Source organism: Furipterus horrens, unplaced genomic scaffold (genome assembly GCF_987537825.1).
Source record: "Furipterus horrens unplaced genomic scaffold, mFurHor1.1.pri manual_scaffold_3, whole genome shotgun sequence".
In the NCBI taxonomy this organism is placed as follows: Eukaryota; Metazoa; Chordata; class Mammalia; order Chiroptera; family Furipteridae; genus Furipterus; species Furipterus horrens.
The window spans coordinates 185,123,162-185,141,009 of NW_028327173.1; the positions used below are offsets into that span (position 1 = coordinate 185,123,162).

Genomic DNA, 17,848 nt, shown 5'->3' on the forward strand with positions numbered 1-17,848 from the left:
CACTGCGCAAGGGGTGGGCCAAGCTGAGGGCTGCCCTGGGGCTGCACAGGCAGGAGGCTCGCCATGTGATATGCATCAGCTGGGAGCCAGGCCCACTGGGTAGCTCGGGCTCTCTGCCCCTCCACTGTGTGTGCGCATGCACCTGTGTACATGCATATACATACAAACACCCCAAGAACACAGACCAACCTTATAAGATTGGCTGCATGCATTACCTTAGGAGAGTGAAATTTTGTATGAGCGTTAAGATATTTAAGGCTAAAAATAAATTACTCCTATACCAATTCCAGGAATACAGATGTAGAAGTCCTGGCTTTTTACCAATTTGAGTAAGAAAATTTCATCCCAGATATGTCTCCAGGCAAATAATTTCCATTAGTCTCTTGGATTCTTAATTCATCCAGTTCCCTAATAAGCTGTGATTTCTAGTACCAGATGCTTTCCACCAAACCTAGTAAATCTAATGGTATATTCAGAATTAACCACATGCTATCATTGCCCTGAGATCCGATAGCCCTGTGTCTAGTCTACTCTTATGCTTGCTTAAAGTTTTTGGAGGCAATAGAATATAGGCTCACACATGGTAGAAGGAGAGTCATTTCTTTCTTTGCAATCAAGACAAACAGATGCCAGGATGACCTCATCCTTTTGGGATCCCAGCTGACGTGGCTTCCTACTTGTCCCTGTATGTAGGCTGTACTTTCGATGTCAAGTCAAAGGGGAGACGGAGCGAGAACGTCTGCTGCTTGCCTTCCAAACCAGTGGCGAGATAGTGGCAGGCAGGTTTCCTGTCAACAAGGAACTGGCTCTGGAGATGGCTGCCCTAATGGCCCAGGTAAGGTTCTGCTCGGGAATCAGGAGGGTCAGGATCCCATCGTTGGACTCGCAGGTGGAATGTGCCACAGCCTGAAAGAGGAGCTTCTGCAGATCCTGTGGTGCCAGAGGAGAGGGTGTCCTTGCTGTTTCAGGCTGTGGAGAGCAGCTGACTCCTTACCCAGCAGAGGTCCTCACTGCAGGTACCGCTGTGTGCAGAACTTGATGTGGAATCCGGAGGCCTGGGTTTGAGGCCTTGTCACTTTCCTACTGTGAGGTCTTGACAATGTCACTTTACTTGCCTGTGCTTTAGTTTCTATTTTTGTAGACTGAAAACAAAAATATCTCTGTGCCTGCTCCCACACAGTTGATGTACTAAGTATGGTTCTTAAAAGGTGTAGATCCCATAATGTACGTGATAAAATTTGTACAGAAATCTGCCAAACATTTTAACTAGAATTAGGAAAAGGAACACACGTTCAGACTTCTACTCTTCTCCCTGTTACCTTTAGGAGGCCATCTTGCCAAAGGTATCTGGGACACCTGTGTGGCTCCCATGGTTCTACATGCTGGAAAGGAAGGGGAAATAATAGTAGCTGATCTTTAGTATATTAAACATTTATTGAATACTCTATAGAGGACCCTGTGCTAAATATTTCATATTTATTATCCTATTTACTTCTCATCCCCAAGATGAGGGTATCGAAGCTCAGAGTTTAAGTAACCTGACCAGGTTGCAAAACTGGTAAGTGGCAGAGCTGGGATTTGAGCCAGGTGTCTGACTCCAAAGGCCACATTTGGGACACTGTGCTCTGCAGAGTCCTCAATGTCATTAACCAGTTCTACGACTTCAAGCAAAACTATCTTGTCAGTGTTATAACGAAATGACATTGGGCAGAACAGTGTTATCCGAGGACCTGCTATACTCCAGGATCTGTGGCATCTTCAGTCCTGTGCCCTATAGTTTTGGATTGGAAGCCAAAATTTCTATGTTTTTTTCCCTTGTCTGCTACTAATTAACTGTGTCTTTGGTTAAGGCACTTCACCCCGGCTAGGAAATGAAAGTTGGTCTAGATAATCTCTAATATTCTAGGACCCTCAGGTTGTTCTCTGATGTCCTTGAAACACAAGAAGTGTTTCCTCACATCCATTCACACCTCACCAGTAAAATTATGAAGTAATGGTTTATTTCACCTCAACAGCCCGCCCTAACCCCTACCCCCATCTCAGCGCCATGACATCTAGATCTTGACTTGTGTCTCCTTGTGCTTCTATTACAGGTAGAGTTCGGGGACTTGGAGAGGCCCCTCCCGCCAGGTCCTGGGGGCACACCCCTTTCCAAGGCTCAGCATCACCTACAGCAGGTCCTAGACAGGTTCTACCCAAGGCGCTACAGACACGGGGCACCCCCTGAACAGCTGAGGTAGGCTGTGAGGTCTCGCGGGAGGGCGCTGTGGGAGGCGTGGGTGCAGTTGGGAAGGTCTCGGAGCTGCCACAAAAATGTGTTGGCACTTCACTGGCACCGTTTCCCCCCATCTGTCCCATCCAGGCACCTAGTAGATCAGCTGACCACAAAATGGGCCGCACTGCAAGGCTGCTCCCCTCCTGAGTGCATCCGCATCTACCTGACGGTGGCCCGGAAATGGCCCTTCTTTGGTGCTAAGCTCTTTGCTGCTCAGGTAAGTGCAGGTGGTTTGAGTCCAGTCTGCAGCACGGGCCAGCAAACCAGCAACCACCAGAGGTCGCTGTCTCTCCACCCATTTCTGTTCTGCTCCTCATTGCTGTGGTCCAGAAATTGTGATTCATTCATTGCTTCAGGGCCAGGATTATTTCTGGGTGACCCTCATCTTTTCCTTTATTGACTTCTTTCTCAATTCTACCCCCCAGGAGGAAGAGATAGGATCAACTAATTATAAGGGCATAAAACAGGGGGGCCCCACTTGGTCTGGAAAGGGTGACATGTCTGCTATCTCCCAGCCTTTTGGGTAGGAGACAGGAAATCTCGACAGCTCCCCTGCAGCCATGGCTGCATTCCAGGAACTGTCCATTAAATAGTCACTTTTATTACTGGTGGGGCCTACAGCCAGGCAGATTTCATTCTTGCTTTCCCATTTCTTTTACAGTCCCTAGGAAAGTGATTGAAGCAGGATATGCTTTCTGCTGGGGCAAACTGGGTGGGATGCTGCCAGTTTCTGAAAGCTAGGAGAAAACAGCCTATTCTCCACGCCCATGACAGAGAAACCAGGGTACTCTGCTATAGCACGGAGCTCCCCAACCAGTGTGCTGTGGCAGGATAGCCTAAAGGTACTCCAAGAAAGTGATCTCCTCCCACCTCGGGATGGTTAGTAGAGAGCCAGAGGCCTAAGGCCAATTGCCTCCACTGTACAGATGCCATCTTTTATGTTTTCCGAGATGAGGCAAAGGTGGGAGATCCCTGCCTAGCAGATCCCTGCACGTGTCTGCTTCCTTACAAAGCTCTCATAGTTCAGAATCCCTTGTTGTGAATGTGTCTCCTGTCTCCCCAGCCTTCCACGGAGAACGCTCTGGTGTGGATTGCTGTGAATGAGGATGGAGTCAGCATCCTGGACCACAACAGTATGGTGAGGGCTGTCTCCCTGACCCCTCCTCCTGGATAGTCTTTTCTTCTCCTCTCTGGACTCAAAGGCCTGAGTTGAGTGACCATGGTCCTCCTTCCCCCACCCCCTGCCCAGGCACCGCTGTTCTCTAGTCTAGACACAGCCTGTAGAGTAGGACCACTTGCGAGTTCTCCCTTCCTGGTCAAGGCTACCTGTGCTTAGAAGAGACCGGGATTCTGCTTCCCAGCTCAGGAGACAGGTGGAAAGTTTCCCTAGAACTAACTGGCTCTTTCCCACAGCAAGTGCATGTCACTTACCCCTACTCTTCAGTGATGACCTTTGGTGGCTGCCATGATGACTTCATGCTTGTGATTAGATCCATTCCAGACCAGAGCTCTGGAAAAGGCCACATTGAGAAGTTGATCTTCCGGATGGCTGCTCCCAAGGTGGGTCTGAGAGCTAATATTTTACTCTAATCTGGTAGGAAGAGGTGGGCTTGGGCCCTAGCCAGGTGGCTCAGTTGGTGGAAGCATTATCCCATACACCAAAAGGTTGCGGGTTCGATTCCTGATCAGGGCATATACCTAGGTTGTCCAGGTATATGGGAAGCAGCCTATCGATGCTTCTGTCTCACATCAGTGTCTGTCTGTCCGTCTGTCTCTCCCTCCCTCCCTCTCTGTCTCTAAAAGCAATAAAAATATGTCCTCTGGGGAGGTTTGGAACTTAGAAAGGAGCAGCCTGGGGCAGATGCTCACTTGCTGTTGTCATTGCAGCAGGCATGGGGCCAGGGCAGCTGCCTCTTCAAGAGGTTCTCACCTTAAGCCTCATTCTGGATGAAAATGGGCACTGTTTTTGTGCATGGTGTCCAGAAAGTGTTCATGTGGCTACAGTGAGATACAGGTTATACCCCCATCACAGTAATTTTACTGCAGTGGTGACAATGAGACCTGTAACAATTTTTTTTAAAGAGGAAGAAGAATTTAAAAGAAGAATGAAAAAGAAAAAAGAAACCAGTGTTTTCACCTTAGTCACAGAGTGGGATAATCTTCACATGTGCCCCTTCCCTTCAGGTCTTGAATTCCATCCACAGGTCTCTTTTGCCTTAAGGGCTTTATTCCCACTCAGTACAGGAAATTTGGCCAGCAAAAATAAGAATTACAGACTCAGAAACCTAAGTCCCGACTAATAAATAGTTCCTGACTCCCTTCTGAGAGTAACTGGAAACCCTGTTGTTTTAATCCTAAAATTGGAGTTTGCCAAATCTCCTCCTCCTTTTAACACCACCCCTGCCGAAGGAGAGGATACACAGACCACCCCCCAGGGAGGCCCCCTCCCCTAGTTTGGAGCTAACCTCTCTTGTCCTCAGGAGGGTACTGTGCATCCCAGAGGACATCCAGGACTATATGCACCCATTTCCTAGGGCCCCTGGACCTCACAGACATTTCCCCCCAGAAGAAGCCCAGGAAGGTTATGTACCCTGTACAGTATAACTTCTAGTAAGTGAGAAAGCCAGTATCTGAGCCAAGGCTATTCAGTTGTTTTCTCTCTCATCTCCTTAGATTGCAGAGGCTACGTTCATCACGGCCAGCTACATGAACCATTGTTCCATAACTGTGAACCCACACACCAGCCCACCTGCTGCCCACCAGCCATGGCAGCTGGATGGGCAACAGTTCTTTGCTACAGTTCCACGTGCTGCCAAGGGGCCAACCTTGCTGTGAACCTCTCTCCTACCCCTTTCCCACCACCACCCGGTGCCTCTGGGGTTGGAGATGCGCATCCTGGAGCATGATACTACTGTGACGGGTCTAACAGCCCTCCCCCCAACCCCGCCCGTTTGTTCTGTGAAATGTGTATTTCAGTGTCCCTGAAGCCTTCACTCTAGGTGCCTTACAATGTTTCAGGGCCCAGTTTTTAAAAATCCACACTCAGTATAAGAACCGTTTTTTCCCCCACAAGAGTACTGAGGTCTGGATGCTGCCTGCTTCTAGACAGGGATGTTACTGGTTACTGGGGGCGTCAGTGCTGTATGTCAGCGCTTTCCCCACTGATACTCCTGGGGGGGCTAATATTTTTTATATTGCATATCGTCCTTATGTGGGGATTTATACTTGAAGTTTTCCCAACATCCCTGAATAGGACTCAAATTTCTAATTCACTTAAACTCTGACAAAAGCCTAGAACTCACTAAAACTGGACTTCCTTTCCCATTTGGAGGGAAAGGGAATAGAATCATCTTTTTTCTCCCCCTACTGCAACTGAGGAGGCATTTTGCAGCGCCCCTTCTGGGGCCGCAGCTCCTGTCTTGGCAGGACAGGGAGCTCTCTCTCCCTGCCGAGATGAAGCTGTTCTCCTTCACACTGGACTGTAGGCCCAACTGGGTACAAGCAAAGGCAGGGCGTTGGTCTAACCCGACCTCCCCATGTCTCATTTTAACTACTGGACGGGGCTCAGCGAAGGCTGAACTCACTGCTGTAGGACAAGGTGGTAATCACTGGTTTCCCTGCTCTTTCAAAGACCAAGCAAACGCTCTACTTTTTGCTGTTCTATGAGCCACCAGAGATGAGTCAGAAACAAGGCCCCTCCAGGCTTGTGGGCCCGGGATCTCTCAAGACTTCTGGCGCACTTCCGCAGGGAATTAGTTTGAGGGCAGAGGACATGTGATATCTGTCCTAGCCTGAGCATCAGGGGAAAGAAATTGAAGATTTCTTTCACTTTTTGCCATCCTAACAATACGTACCAGTATCCCCCTACCTCCAACTGAGAACTTGTTAAGTACAGAGATGATCTTTGTTTCCACCCTCCCATAACAGGAAAAAAGACGAAAGAGTTCGTTGGTACTCTTGACTTTCAAACACTGGAGAAACTGAGTTGTATTTCACATCTCTAAGGCAGTCTTACCATTTGTCAATAAAGTGCTGTAGCAGTAGCATCCAAGAATGAAGCCTTTAATTCCAACAAAGTGTGCGTGTGTGTGTGTGTGTGTGTGTGAGTTGCAGAGTGCAAAAGTGCACAGCTGGAACTAGTTTATGTGAGCTTCAGTATGTTTCCCCTCGTCCTTTATGCTGACAAGCATGATGAAGAAGCACATCAGAGCGACTGCCTTTTAAATGGACTGGACTTCACAAGACTGGCGGTTTATAGCTGTCTCCCATTTCTGTTCCTTCCTTTCCCCAGCGTTTGGGATCTAGTTGTGGAACATTTCTGCCTCGAACAGGTCAGTGTGTCACATGTACCACAAGCTCCTGAAGAACCCCTCCAGTGATGGTGCAAAAGGCAGAAATGAAAACTCTGGTTTTATAATGCCTTGAATGTCTCTAAGGCCCATGAGGATAATATTACCTGACTGAGAGTGTTTTAAAAATTGGGATCCCAAAGAAAAATAAGCAAGAATGGAGCTGTTTTCATACTGAATTTGGACATCAAGCTACTTCCCCACTCCATCTCCTTCCTAACTCTTCAGGAATTCTCCCTTAGTTTATGATTTTATACAGAAGAAACTGCCGTATAAAGAAAGGCTTTTACAGGTAGCATGTTTATCCTTCTTTAACACGTCTGGAAACGAAAGTCGAGTTTCTGTCTGGCCTTTTTGTCTCATCTCTCTTGGCAAAACAAGTTTTTGAAACCATGCACAATGCTGAGTAACAGAAGAGTATTAATGTGCTCGACACCGCGACTACTGAAATGCCACATTCATGTTTGTCGATGAAAAGCAGCTGTCTATGAACCAGGCAATTATTGTATATGTTCAGGAAGGAGACCTGTTTATTAAGAGTCATCATAAATTAACCCTGTACAGACAGGAGCTAGGTGGACAGAGACTTGTTTTTTTTAGGACATTTCTTCCTGCTAACCCAGTACCTGAAGGCATTGACTTTTTTTCTTTAACTTTTATACAAGGGTGCTATACAGTTGGAAATTCTTTCTCAACAGATCTGATACCAGTGTCCCATTGTCTTGTTCCACAAATTGCAACAAAATTAAACTTGAATGTGCTTCGGAATTTCACAAAGTGCTTTTCGTAGACATTACCTTTGACATATCGTTTCTTAAGGCCTCCCCTCAGTTGGTAAAGTAGGCAACACTTTATAAGGAGAACAGAAATACTTTGCTCAACACCACACAATGAGCTGAGCTTCCGGTCACCTGCTCTGAGATCCACTGCATCCATCCTGGTTCCTAGGACTATGTCCACATGATGGTTTAGAATATAGAAAATGCGCCAGTCCCTAGGGCTTAGCAGTCATTTCCCATGGAAGCCAGCACTGGCCTTCTGAATGCTGGGACTCACAGGCTTGTGGGTGTGGCTTTCTGGTGTGCCAGGACCTCCTGGCAGCTCCTGTACACTTCAATCAAGCAGTCCAGCCGGGGCTTGGCACTCTGAATTCCAAAGGGGAGAAATGCACAGTCAAGAGGAAGTAAGAGTGCTTAGTAGTGCTGCATCCATGTGCAACCTCAATCTCTCACCCACATCAAAGGGTCAGTGTGGCACAGGTGTGAGCTCAGAAAGGCAGAAGTTCAAGCCTCACAGCACCTTCCTGGAAGAGTCCCTAATGAGGCCCCATGACCCAGTCTGTGAATTGTGTGAAGCAGGATCTCGAAAGACAGTTTTTAATCTGTACAAATTTCATGATCTCCATCTAAGAGCAAGCCTGAGGAATAATAACAAGGAGAGACCCTCCTGGGCAGTGTCACAGCTGTGAAATGGTCCTCAGAGACAAGGGCAGTTTAATATGTAAATATTGAAAAATATTTTGTACAATGAAATGTAAAACAACCAAAATTAAAAGAAAAATCACAGAATGGGAAAAAAGATATGTGGAAATCATATTTAATAAAAGTTTGTTACCAAAACATATAAATTGTTACAAATGCATAATCAATATCTAGAGTCTGCTTAACAGAGAAGAAATGGATAGTTTAAAATGAGAGGAGATAGTGACAGGTAAATACAAGGAAATATGAAAAATATCTGTCATTTAAAGATACAGATTTAAAAACTTTAAATTCCTTTACCTACATGCTAAATGAAAAATAAATAAATAAATAAAAGCCCACTGTTAGCCAAAACTATAGAAAACAAGCACAAATTCCCCAGAGTAGGGTAAAGTTGTCCAATTTTTGGAGCCAAATCTCAAACACTGTAAAAATCTATGAAACTATTCATGAGCTTTAATGAAGTAATTTTGAACTATAATGCAAAAGAATTTTAGCTGCCTTCCATCCTTTGTGAAACAGGGCAGTGAGGCAGAGATAACTGCATACAGAAATTATACACCTGTAAAGTAATTTATTATAACTGTATTAAGTATTTTTTAATAAGAGCAAAATAAAAAACGATGTGATTTCAAAAGCTAGCAATAGAATGGCTAAATAAACTGATACTCAACATGATGATTAAAATTTAAAATAATAAGTAAAATGGCCTTCATAGATGCATGAAAATATGAATGTTAGATTTTAAAAGAAAGATACGAAACAGTGAACAACAGTATGTGTAGATCAGTAACATCTGTAAAATCATTGGTAGAACTGACAAAGTGCTGGAGACGAATGGTGATTTATAGGCAGAAGTTGCTATTTTTCTCTTTCTAAAATTTGTATTAATTCATAGTATTTCTGAAAGTATATTTGCCTCAGAAAGGAGCTTCTGAAATAACTAAAATCCTAACTCTCACTATAAACAGCTGTCAGGTACCCTCAAATATTTGTGACAAGAAAAGTTTACATTGCTACTGAACATAAGTAGCCGTGGAAATGCAGAGAGTGGGGGAAAGGTAGAGAATTTCTTTGGAGAAGAAAGTTAAGCAAAGTGTTCTGTGCTCACCTGGAAGACAGGTACTACTTGCGATACCCCATGTGGGTCCACTGGATCATTCAATAAAATGCAGAGGTAGTAAATCACCTTCTGCTGTAAGAAAGCAAACCAAATAGCAGTACTCTAAGTGAAACTCACTTTGTTTTCTTTTTCTTCATGGGACAGCTAAAACTTTTTCATAAATGGTTATATCTAAGTAGTAGAACACTTGATTGCTTTTGAAGTGAGGGAGAAGTATATTCTCGTGCTTTAAATGAAAAAAAAGATGAAACAACACTGACAACAACCAGAGATGATTCTGAACCTGAGCCAGAAAATAAATGCTGACTCTCTATCAATGAAAACCTGCTGTTTCTTTAAAAAATAAAGGGACAGCCCTGGCTGGTGTGGCTTAATGGACTGAGTGCTGGCCTGCAAACCAAAGGGTTGCCAGTTTAATACCCAGTCAGGGCACATGCCTGGGTTGCGGGCCAGGTCCCCAGTTGGGGGCACACAAGAGGCAGCCACACATTGATGTTTCTCTCTGCCTCTTCCCCCACCCCCTTCCCCTCTCTCTAAAAATAAATAAAATGTTTTTAAAATAAATAAAAAATATATTTTTTAAATAAATAAAAATAAAGGGATTTATCTTTTTCCGATATGTTTCACTTTAATGGCTTTTAGACATGTCAGCCCAGAAAGAAACACAAGTAGTGGAACAGAGCATCCTCAAATTTAATTTTTTGACATCTAATACTTTATTAAACAATTCAGATCCAGGCACACCCTAAGGGCTACCTTCTCCAGAAAGGCCTGTAATGCCACCTACACACTTACCAGGTAAATAGCCTCATTGATGATAACATCCTTCACCTTGCCCATCTCAATGAAGGTGGTACTTTCTTTGCCAGAGGCATAGGACGAAGTCAGCTGGATGCCAAGGGAATCAATGATTAACAGAGTCTCCTGATCAATCTTCACAAAATGGAGGTAACCAAGCAGGCCCAAGAGGGTGATGAAGATGGCAGCAGAGAGGATCATGCTGTTCTGAAGAGAGAGCCAGACACAGGCAGTAAAATTACCAAGTGGTCTTCTACACATACCTGTTGTTTAACAAGTCAACTAGGCAATGCAGACAAAACGTCTTTGTTCTGAGAGTTGAACAGGTGAGAAGAACACACACGGAGGAAGAGGAGATCACGCTTGTGTTCTGTAGAGCTATGGAAGCATATGATGATGAAAACCATCCAGACAACAGATGGATAGGTCTGTGGGGGAGAACCTCCATGAGCAAAATATCCACCATCACAACACTCAGATTTTTCTTCCAAAACTGCAGCTTAAGGACTCAGACCTTTTCCTCTCACACTCCCTCAAAGTATTGTGCAAAATCATAGCCCGAACAATAATAAAATGCTTGACACAGTGTAATAGATACTATTCAATAACACACCCCTTCCTAATAGACCGTGGAGTGAATCATCGGTTCCCACTCCTGCCAATGGCTAGTTTAGAAATGGACACGTGACACAACTCTGGCCAATGAGATGTGAGGGGAGATCTGCTGGAGGGGCTTCTGGAAAACTAAGTCCATCTTAAAAAGAGACCTAAGGAAGACAAAGTCCTCTTATCCTGAGGTTTTGATGTCTGGAACTATTACCTATGGACTCTGTCAGATCATGTGGAAAGCTAGGCTGAGAACGAGTACACCAAGATGAGGAAAAAAAAAAAACCCACCCGGAAACAATCTACTGAGCCTCTTATGCCCTCTAGAGGCCTCCTACCTCCTTTTTATTTGGTTAAATCTCTATTAGATTATCATTCAGAGCTCTTTTAGTTGTTTTGTGTTGTGACTAACTCGTGTGTTAAGGCTGATTGATTAGCTGATATGACTAACTGATGTGTTAAGGGCTCAAAATGGTATTTATTCCTTTGATTCTAAGAAACATTTACAACCTTTTATCATTTCTGGTGGAAACATGTTTTTCTATCGATGTGTGCTGCTTTCGTGTGGCATTGTTTTCTTTTTCCCATAAAGTTTTTATATAGAAGGATGGCACAGGAAAAAAATCATTGACCTAGAATCAAGAGATTCAGTAATGTATGACTGTCATTCCTTGAGAGCAGGAAGCATCTTATTATTGTCACTGACAAGATGCCCTCCTTGACCTAACTAGTTAAGCTATGCTAAGTCCCTGACCTCGGTGTAGCAAGAATCTTGCTGAGTCAGTTTAGAGAAGCCCCATCCGTAGTATCTGATCACCCTGGCCTGTCTTCAGCAAGAATTCTGTCAAGTCAGTTTAGCCAGAATCCCCCTTTATCCCTGATGTTTCCTTTTAGTAATTTCCCATCCACTGATCATCATCCTACTCCTTGGCTTTAAATTCCCACTTCTCTATGCTGTATTCAGAATTGAGCCTAGTTCTATACTAAGGTCTCTTTTCTCTTATTACAATAGTTTTTGAATAAAATCTATTTTTACCACTGTAACTACTGACCGGGTCTGATTTTCTTTGAAAGTGCCTTTCTACTTTCTACCTAACATATACAAAAATGTTAGATCAGAGGTCTGCAAACCATTTGGGCCTGTGACTTATTTTTGTCTGGTTCACCTAGAGCTAATGTGAGAAAATGCTTACAATAAAAACCAGGACACAGGACTTGAGCAGCAAAGCGAGGTGTTTATTCACGAGTCTGCAGAGTCGGGCGCACCCTCAGCCAGGAGAATGTGCGCCCGAAGTAGACTAAGAAAACTGGTTTTATAGTAATGCGATTAGCTCCCCCACCCCTCTCCTTCTCCCCCGTTTCTCCATTACTGGTTACTCCGGAGTTACAATCTAACCGATTATCTAAATGCCCCTATTGTGATATGTAAATATGCTAATGCTGTCAACTCCCTTCTCCCATTTTCCCTTTGTCTGGTGATGACTATCTTTCTACTGGTTTGGGAGTCACTATTTCCTTGTTTCTCACACTAAGAATGGTTTTCACATTCTTAAAAGCATTGAAGAAAGGGAGACTGAGGGAGAGGGGGAGAGGGGAAGGGAGGGAGGGGGGAAGAGAGAGAGAGAGAGAGAGAGAAAAGAGACAGAGACCTGTTAAGCCTAAAATATTTATCATTTGGCCTTTAAAAGAAAAAGTTTGCTGATCTCTGTGCTAGATAACTATTTGTTAGTTAATGAACAGAGGATGGAGGAATCTATGTACTATGTACTGAGTGATGTTCCAGAAATATCTACTTTGAGTTAATTAAATGCCTCATATCTAGTACAATGTCTTGTGCATAGTTTGTATTGAATAAGCATTATGGAAACACAGAAATAAAATTCAGGCCTGGCCCTTAAAGATTTATTAGAGCCAATATTAATTCATATATAAAACATTTGTAGAGAATACTATTATACTGACTATAAATGCCTCAGAAAGGATTAAGGCGGGGGAGGGGCAGCAAATTAAAGCACACAGGAATGTCCCAAAAAGACTTCCAAGGAAGTAAGATTTAATTGGTGCAGAGGAGGTGGGGGTTATTGATACGTATATTTAGTTGAGAAAAGGAAGGAGAAAGAACAATATTCTAGGTTAGAATAAGTAAGGTAAAAACCTGGAATTTTAATAAAACTCAAAAACTGGTAGAAAGAATGAAGAGCAGTACTGTAAATGCTTAGGAAATTTGGTCCATATCAGCTTTTCAGGAAGGTAATTCCTGCTCAAACTTTATTACTACCTACATTTTTAATACTTCATTCTTCTAACAGTTCAATATTTATTTAGATTGAAGTTAGCTAAGTTTTAATGAGTTCCTTTGTTGGCTTTCTTCTCACTCCTAGCTAAGATCCCTTACTCTGACGAATAGTTCTGAATAGGAGGAAGAGAAGAAATTTTGGTACACAGAGCCCTTAAGGAGTGCTGCAGTGGAGTTTAAAGGAAGATGAGGTTTCTGAGTTCTGGGTACTTGAGGCACCTAAGTGGCACCATGATGAGAGAGACGCGTACAAAAGGGAGGTGGCATAAAAAACAAATTTCTCTATTTAAAAATTTGGTCTAAGCAAGCCCTCCCCAAGGGATGCCATGTACTAGCTTTGTGACCAGGGTGTTATTACACTTTCTGAGCCTTGGTTTTCTTCCAAGACTACAATGAGGAATTCAGTAAAGCAGCTGGCGCTCAGTGGGCATTTAATAAGTACTGTCCACTCCTCCTCACATGACCACATGGCTAGAACTCAGGCTAGTATTAAAATTCAAATATATTATAAATCAAATATTTTGAGGGGGGGTAGGAGGGAGAAGGGCAGTCCTGGCAACTTAACCATTCTGAATGACTTATGAACAAACTTTTAGATGAAGTTTGGTACAAATTAGGGCAGTCTTAATTATGCATATATCTATGCTAAATTACCATGCTCTGAAATACACTGTGATGGCGAAAAAGCTAATGGATGCTGTCAAGGATGCAGTAATGGAAGCAATATCCAAATTATAGAAATAAATAGCCCTGCTGTACTTAGCTCTGATCAGGTCACTCCTGGAATAATATATTCAAGTCAGAACACTACCTATGAAACTGAAAAGGGCAATTAGGATGATTCCTTTTATTTGAGGGCTGGCCCAAAACTACTGCATGTGACCCTCACAATACTGTGAAGCCGACATGGCAATTCCATTTCAGATGTGAAAACCGAGGCTCATAGACTAGGAATGAGTCTGGAAAATTGCCGATAGAAACCACTCATCTCCAAAATTTCATAATTTCTTGAAAGTACTTGAAGTTGGGGAAGCGATTGGGAGGAGGGGACATTAGATTGCCTGGAAAAGAGATTAGGAAGAGCTATCAAGCTCTTTAACTTGTGTGTATATGCATATGTTACATACACACACACACACTGTTGACAAAAGACAGTTTCTGGGAATACTGTATATATATGGCATTGTTAGCAGTAATTCTGTTACAGAAACACGGGAGTCCAAAAAACCCCAGGGTTTGCAGCTAGGGGATGGGGAGAAGGAAGCAGCTTTTAGAATGCCTCCACATGCCTGAGGCTGGTGGCTAGTGTCTTTTTTATGCAAAATGGCTTTAAAGCATCCAAAGCCTCAGGTAGATGGGAGGAGTCTTGAACCAGGGGAGGTAAAAGCATACAGAGCCTACGTAAGGTTCTGTGAATGGTCAGAACTGTTTGCAATGCCCACTGCGTCAGAGGACGCAGTCAGGGACATATACGCAGCTGCGGATATTTTAGCTCGCGCGCTCGCTCTCGGGCTCTTGCTCTCTCGGGTGCTCCCTCCACGTGGCTTGGTGAAGGGGCCTTCTCCACATGGCTTGGAGAAGGGGTCTCCAGGCTGCTTTAAGAGGCTCTTGCCATGCGGTTTTGAGGAGAGAGGATCCATGTGATTTGCAGGAAGAAGGCAGTTTGCAAGGAGGCTGAGAATCCAGGCGGTCCTGCATTGAGAACTGGGGGGCACCACAGCACAGAAAGGACCTCCCCAATCAGAAGAGTGATTGGTAGCTGCTAGTAAAGCTGAGCTGTGTTTGTAAAGTAGGGAAACAGTTTCTCTAACTTTCCTAAAACTAGCCTGGTTTGGTAGGGGGGGAGGCAAGGATATGTGTTTGTGGGTGTTTTAAAGGGCATAAGACTTAACAACAGAAATCCACAAATAACTAAATCTATATAACAACAGAAATCCGCAAATAACTAAATCTATATAACTGTTAAATAAACATTCTTTTTCTTTTCACCAAACTCTGGTATTGAGAGTTATAATTTTGGCGGCGGGCAATCGGGCCCCTAACTAAAGAGCCTGTGGGTTTGTTTTCAGTTGGAGCAGCCCAGGGGTTCTGTAACAATTCCTCTAAGGAGTGGAAGTGAGGATGACCCACTTAATAGTTCTCTGAACCCTTGGAATTGAGTTATTATGATCATGTACTACATAAAGCACATGCAAGTTCAAGTTTTAGGCTGTCGTGCAAGGACTACATGTATGTTGGGTGGAACCAGAGAGCACAGCAGCGACCCACGAGAGGGATAAAGCACAGGAGCACAAACTTCACTAAATGTCATTTAAAGTGCTGACCAGCAGCGGAGGCCATCCCCAGGGCCAGAGAGTTCCGGCCCTCCGGCCTTAGGACTGCAGGAGGGTCCCGCGAGAGGTCCGGGCTCGATCCCAATACCCTAAAGACCCCTCTAAAATCGAGTCCCAGACACCGACGGCGGAAATGGGCGACCGGCCCTTACCTCGCAAAGGGTGAAGAGTCCGTAGGCCACTAGCCACACGGTGCAGGTGACAGCGGTGAGCGTGCGCAAGGACAGCCGAGGGCAGCTGAGGCAGAACTCCCGGCAGGATGGGGTGTAGTAGCGGCGCTGCAGGGCCAGGCGGCCGCCGTAGATATCCGAGAAGCTCAGCTCGTCCTCCATGGCCGTGGGGTGGCCACGGGGTCCCGCGGACGCTCTAGCAGCCCGCCCCCCTGCTGTCAGCCCGAGTCCTCTCGCCGGCTCAGACCCACTTCCGGAGAGCGGGGTTGGCCACGCCCCTCCCCACGCTCTGCGCAGCCTCAGTTCCTCGCCGCCGAGAGTTTTGGAGTGGTCTTGCGGCTTAAGTTTTACGTGCTGTGGCATGGCTTGGAATCTAGGGTTGTCTGCTCCGAAGCCTCAGCTAGGGGTCCAGCAACTCAGCGAACAGCTTAACGCCGTTGTGAACGTGCTTTTTCTTGGTAAACTGATTTCTGTTTCTAAACCAGAGTACACCCCAAGGAAATAGTCCACAAGTATTCATTCATTCTCATTCATCCATTCAAGTAGTTCTAGGTGCTGAGAGTACAGCAGTGAACAATATTGACAAGGTCCCTGCCTTCACGTAGCTTCTTTCCTGGTAAGAGGAACAAGATGGAAATAATTTCACAGTGCTGTTGGCAATATTGTGACCGTAAGGGATGGCTTTGGGGGACTTTCAACAGTGCAGTCCCGAAAGCCTCTCAGAGGAAAGCCACTGGAGCTAAAGGATCAGAAGCCAGATTGTTCTGGGGGACCACTGGAAGAAGAATTTGTCTGGAAGGTAGATCAGAAAAAGCAAAGCCTCTGACGCTGGACACTGTTGGCTTATTGGAATAATCAACGATCAGAGAGGCTGATGCATGGGGAATGCAGTTGGAAGGTGGGGAGGTAGAGATCCAAGAGGGTCTTGTAGAGCCTGGTAGGGAGTTTGGGTTTCACTGCCTGGGAGTTCTCTCCCCCAAACCACTGAGTGGAGCATTGAGTACGCAGACAAGTCATGGCTACGTGGTAAGCAACAGTGGAAGACGCAAAAGGTAATGTATAGTAAAATTAATAAACTCATGAGAAATTGTGGCCTGTGGCTTCCCTCTTTCTCCTTAGGATATGAGTGTCACCTGTTAAAGAGTTAGCATCGTGTATTAAAGAAGTGATCCCTTTGTGTATAAAGATAAATTGCATAACGGTCTCACCAGCTTTAAGTCTCTGATGAAAGTGATGTTAAGTTTCTCCATCTTCACTCGAGATTTTGTTTCCCTTTTTCTTTTTTCTCTAAAAGATTGCTTTCAGGTATTGTTTTTCCAATTTGTGTATCCTGAATCTTAACAAGCAATACACCCCTCTCATTTTGGAAAATAGCATGTGATGATTTTATGATTATAAAAGTTATATTTGGTTTTTGTGGAATGTTGGAAAATACAGAAAAGACAAAAATTTAAACCACCCATATTTTCACCACTAGAAATAAACACTGTTGATGTTTTGGAGGAACCTCTAGTCCTGGAGTTCTTAACCTGGACTCCATGGGTAAAAAGTGGGGTTTCATCTTTAGTTTCACTAACTTCTAATTAAAATTCAATATTTATTCTAATTATAAAAGTAGGAAACAAACCAATTAGTATTAGCAATACTTGTGATATTTATCAGTGGTAGAAATCCCAGATATATTCATTTCGCAATAATTGTTATTTATCTCAAAATGTCATTTCTATTCATCATACTTCAAAACTGCAGTAATTATTAGACCCACCACTAGATCTTGTTATCTAATGTGTCAATAAACACACATTACTATAACATTTTAAAAAATATTTTAAAAACTTTATTTTAATTTAGTTTTTTTAATCCTATATATTTTATTTATTTTTAAACATTATTGTAATAAGCAGCCTACTAGATTTACCAGAATTACAGAGGGTCTGTAGTACAAAAAGCTAAGAGCCTGTGCAAACTCAAAAGTTTCATAATATAGAGTCATAGAAAAAAAAGACAACAAAATGTACTTAATTTTTTAAAAATATTAAATCATTAGGGATAGTGTGCTAATATAATTCCAGAATCTTTATAACCACTTAGTTCTGTCAAATCACAGCAGCATCTTAACTCTGTTATACAATTTGGCACCTCAGTAGAAACTGAAACCTATGTATTTGCCATTTACCTAGAAGCCACCTGGGATATGAAGTGACAAGATGTCTTGATCATGACCCTATAAAAACAGCAAAGGGTAATTCATTAAGCTCTCAGTGCTGGACTTCAAAGTATTAACAAGCCTCAAAAGTTCAGTGAGCTACATCAGTGAGAAAGGGCAGCTAATGAAAAGAACATAGACTTAGTGGGCAGGTTTCCCTGGGAGGTTTAATATCTTTTTGCAGGATCACTGAAGTAGTCTCACAGCTAAT

At 43.7% G+C, this 17,848-nt stretch overlaps 2 protein-coding genes and 1 non-coding gene across 4 annotated transcripts in view; 2 read left to right on the forward strand and 1 right to left on the reverse strand.

Moving 5' to 3' along the window:
* Nucleotides 1–5,378, forward strand: part of PLEKHH1 (pleckstrin homology, MyTH4 and FERM domain containing H1) — a 49,376-nt gene extending 43,998 nt beyond the window's left edge. The window contains exons 24-29 of the mRNA XM_090271024.1: nucleotides 694–835; nucleotides 2,094–2,236; nucleotides 2,363–2,492; nucleotides 3,339–3,413; nucleotides 3,689–3,835; nucleotides 4,949–5,378. Of these exons, the coding sequence (XP_090127150.1) occupies nucleotides 694–835; nucleotides 2,094–2,236; nucleotides 2,363–2,492; nucleotides 3,339–3,413; nucleotides 3,689–3,835; nucleotides 4,949–5,110 (799 nt within the window). The 3' untranslated portion in view covers nucleotides 5,111–5,378. The remainder of the gene's footprint in view (nucleotides 1–693; nucleotides 836–2,093; nucleotides 2,237–2,362; nucleotides 2,493–3,338; nucleotides 3,414–3,688; nucleotides 3,836–4,948) is intronic.
* Nucleotides 4,210–4,347, forward strand: LOC150016946 (small nucleolar RNA SNORA1). Its single transcript, XR_016510306.1, has one exon. It is a non-coding gene; the product is annotated as a small nucleolar RNA SNORA1 (small nucleolar RNA).
* Nucleotides 5,379–7,285: 1,907 nt separating the features above from the next.
* Nucleotides 7,286–15,715, reverse strand: PIGH (phosphatidylinositol glycan anchor biosynthesis class H). 2 transcript variants are annotated; one of them, XM_090271023.1, is made up of 4 exons: nucleotides 15,414–15,715; nucleotides 10,024–10,233; nucleotides 9,217–9,297; nucleotides 7,286–7,769 (listed from the first exon to the last, which is right to left on the reverse strand). In XM_090271023.1, the coding sequence occupies exons 1-4, from the start codon at nucleotides 15,591–15,593 to the stop codon at nucleotides 7,677–7,679; spliced, it is 564 nt and encodes a 187-aa protein (XP_090127149.1). In that variant the 5' UTR covers nucleotides 15,594–15,715; the 3' UTR covers nucleotides 7,286–7,676. The 2 variants fall into 2 exon arrangements, with proteins under 2 accessions (XP_090127149.1, XP_090127148.1); XM_090271022.1 differs by having other exon boundaries at nucleotides 9,217–9,300; nucleotides 15,414–15,714.
* Nucleotides 15,716–17,848: the final 2,133 nt, after the last annotated feature.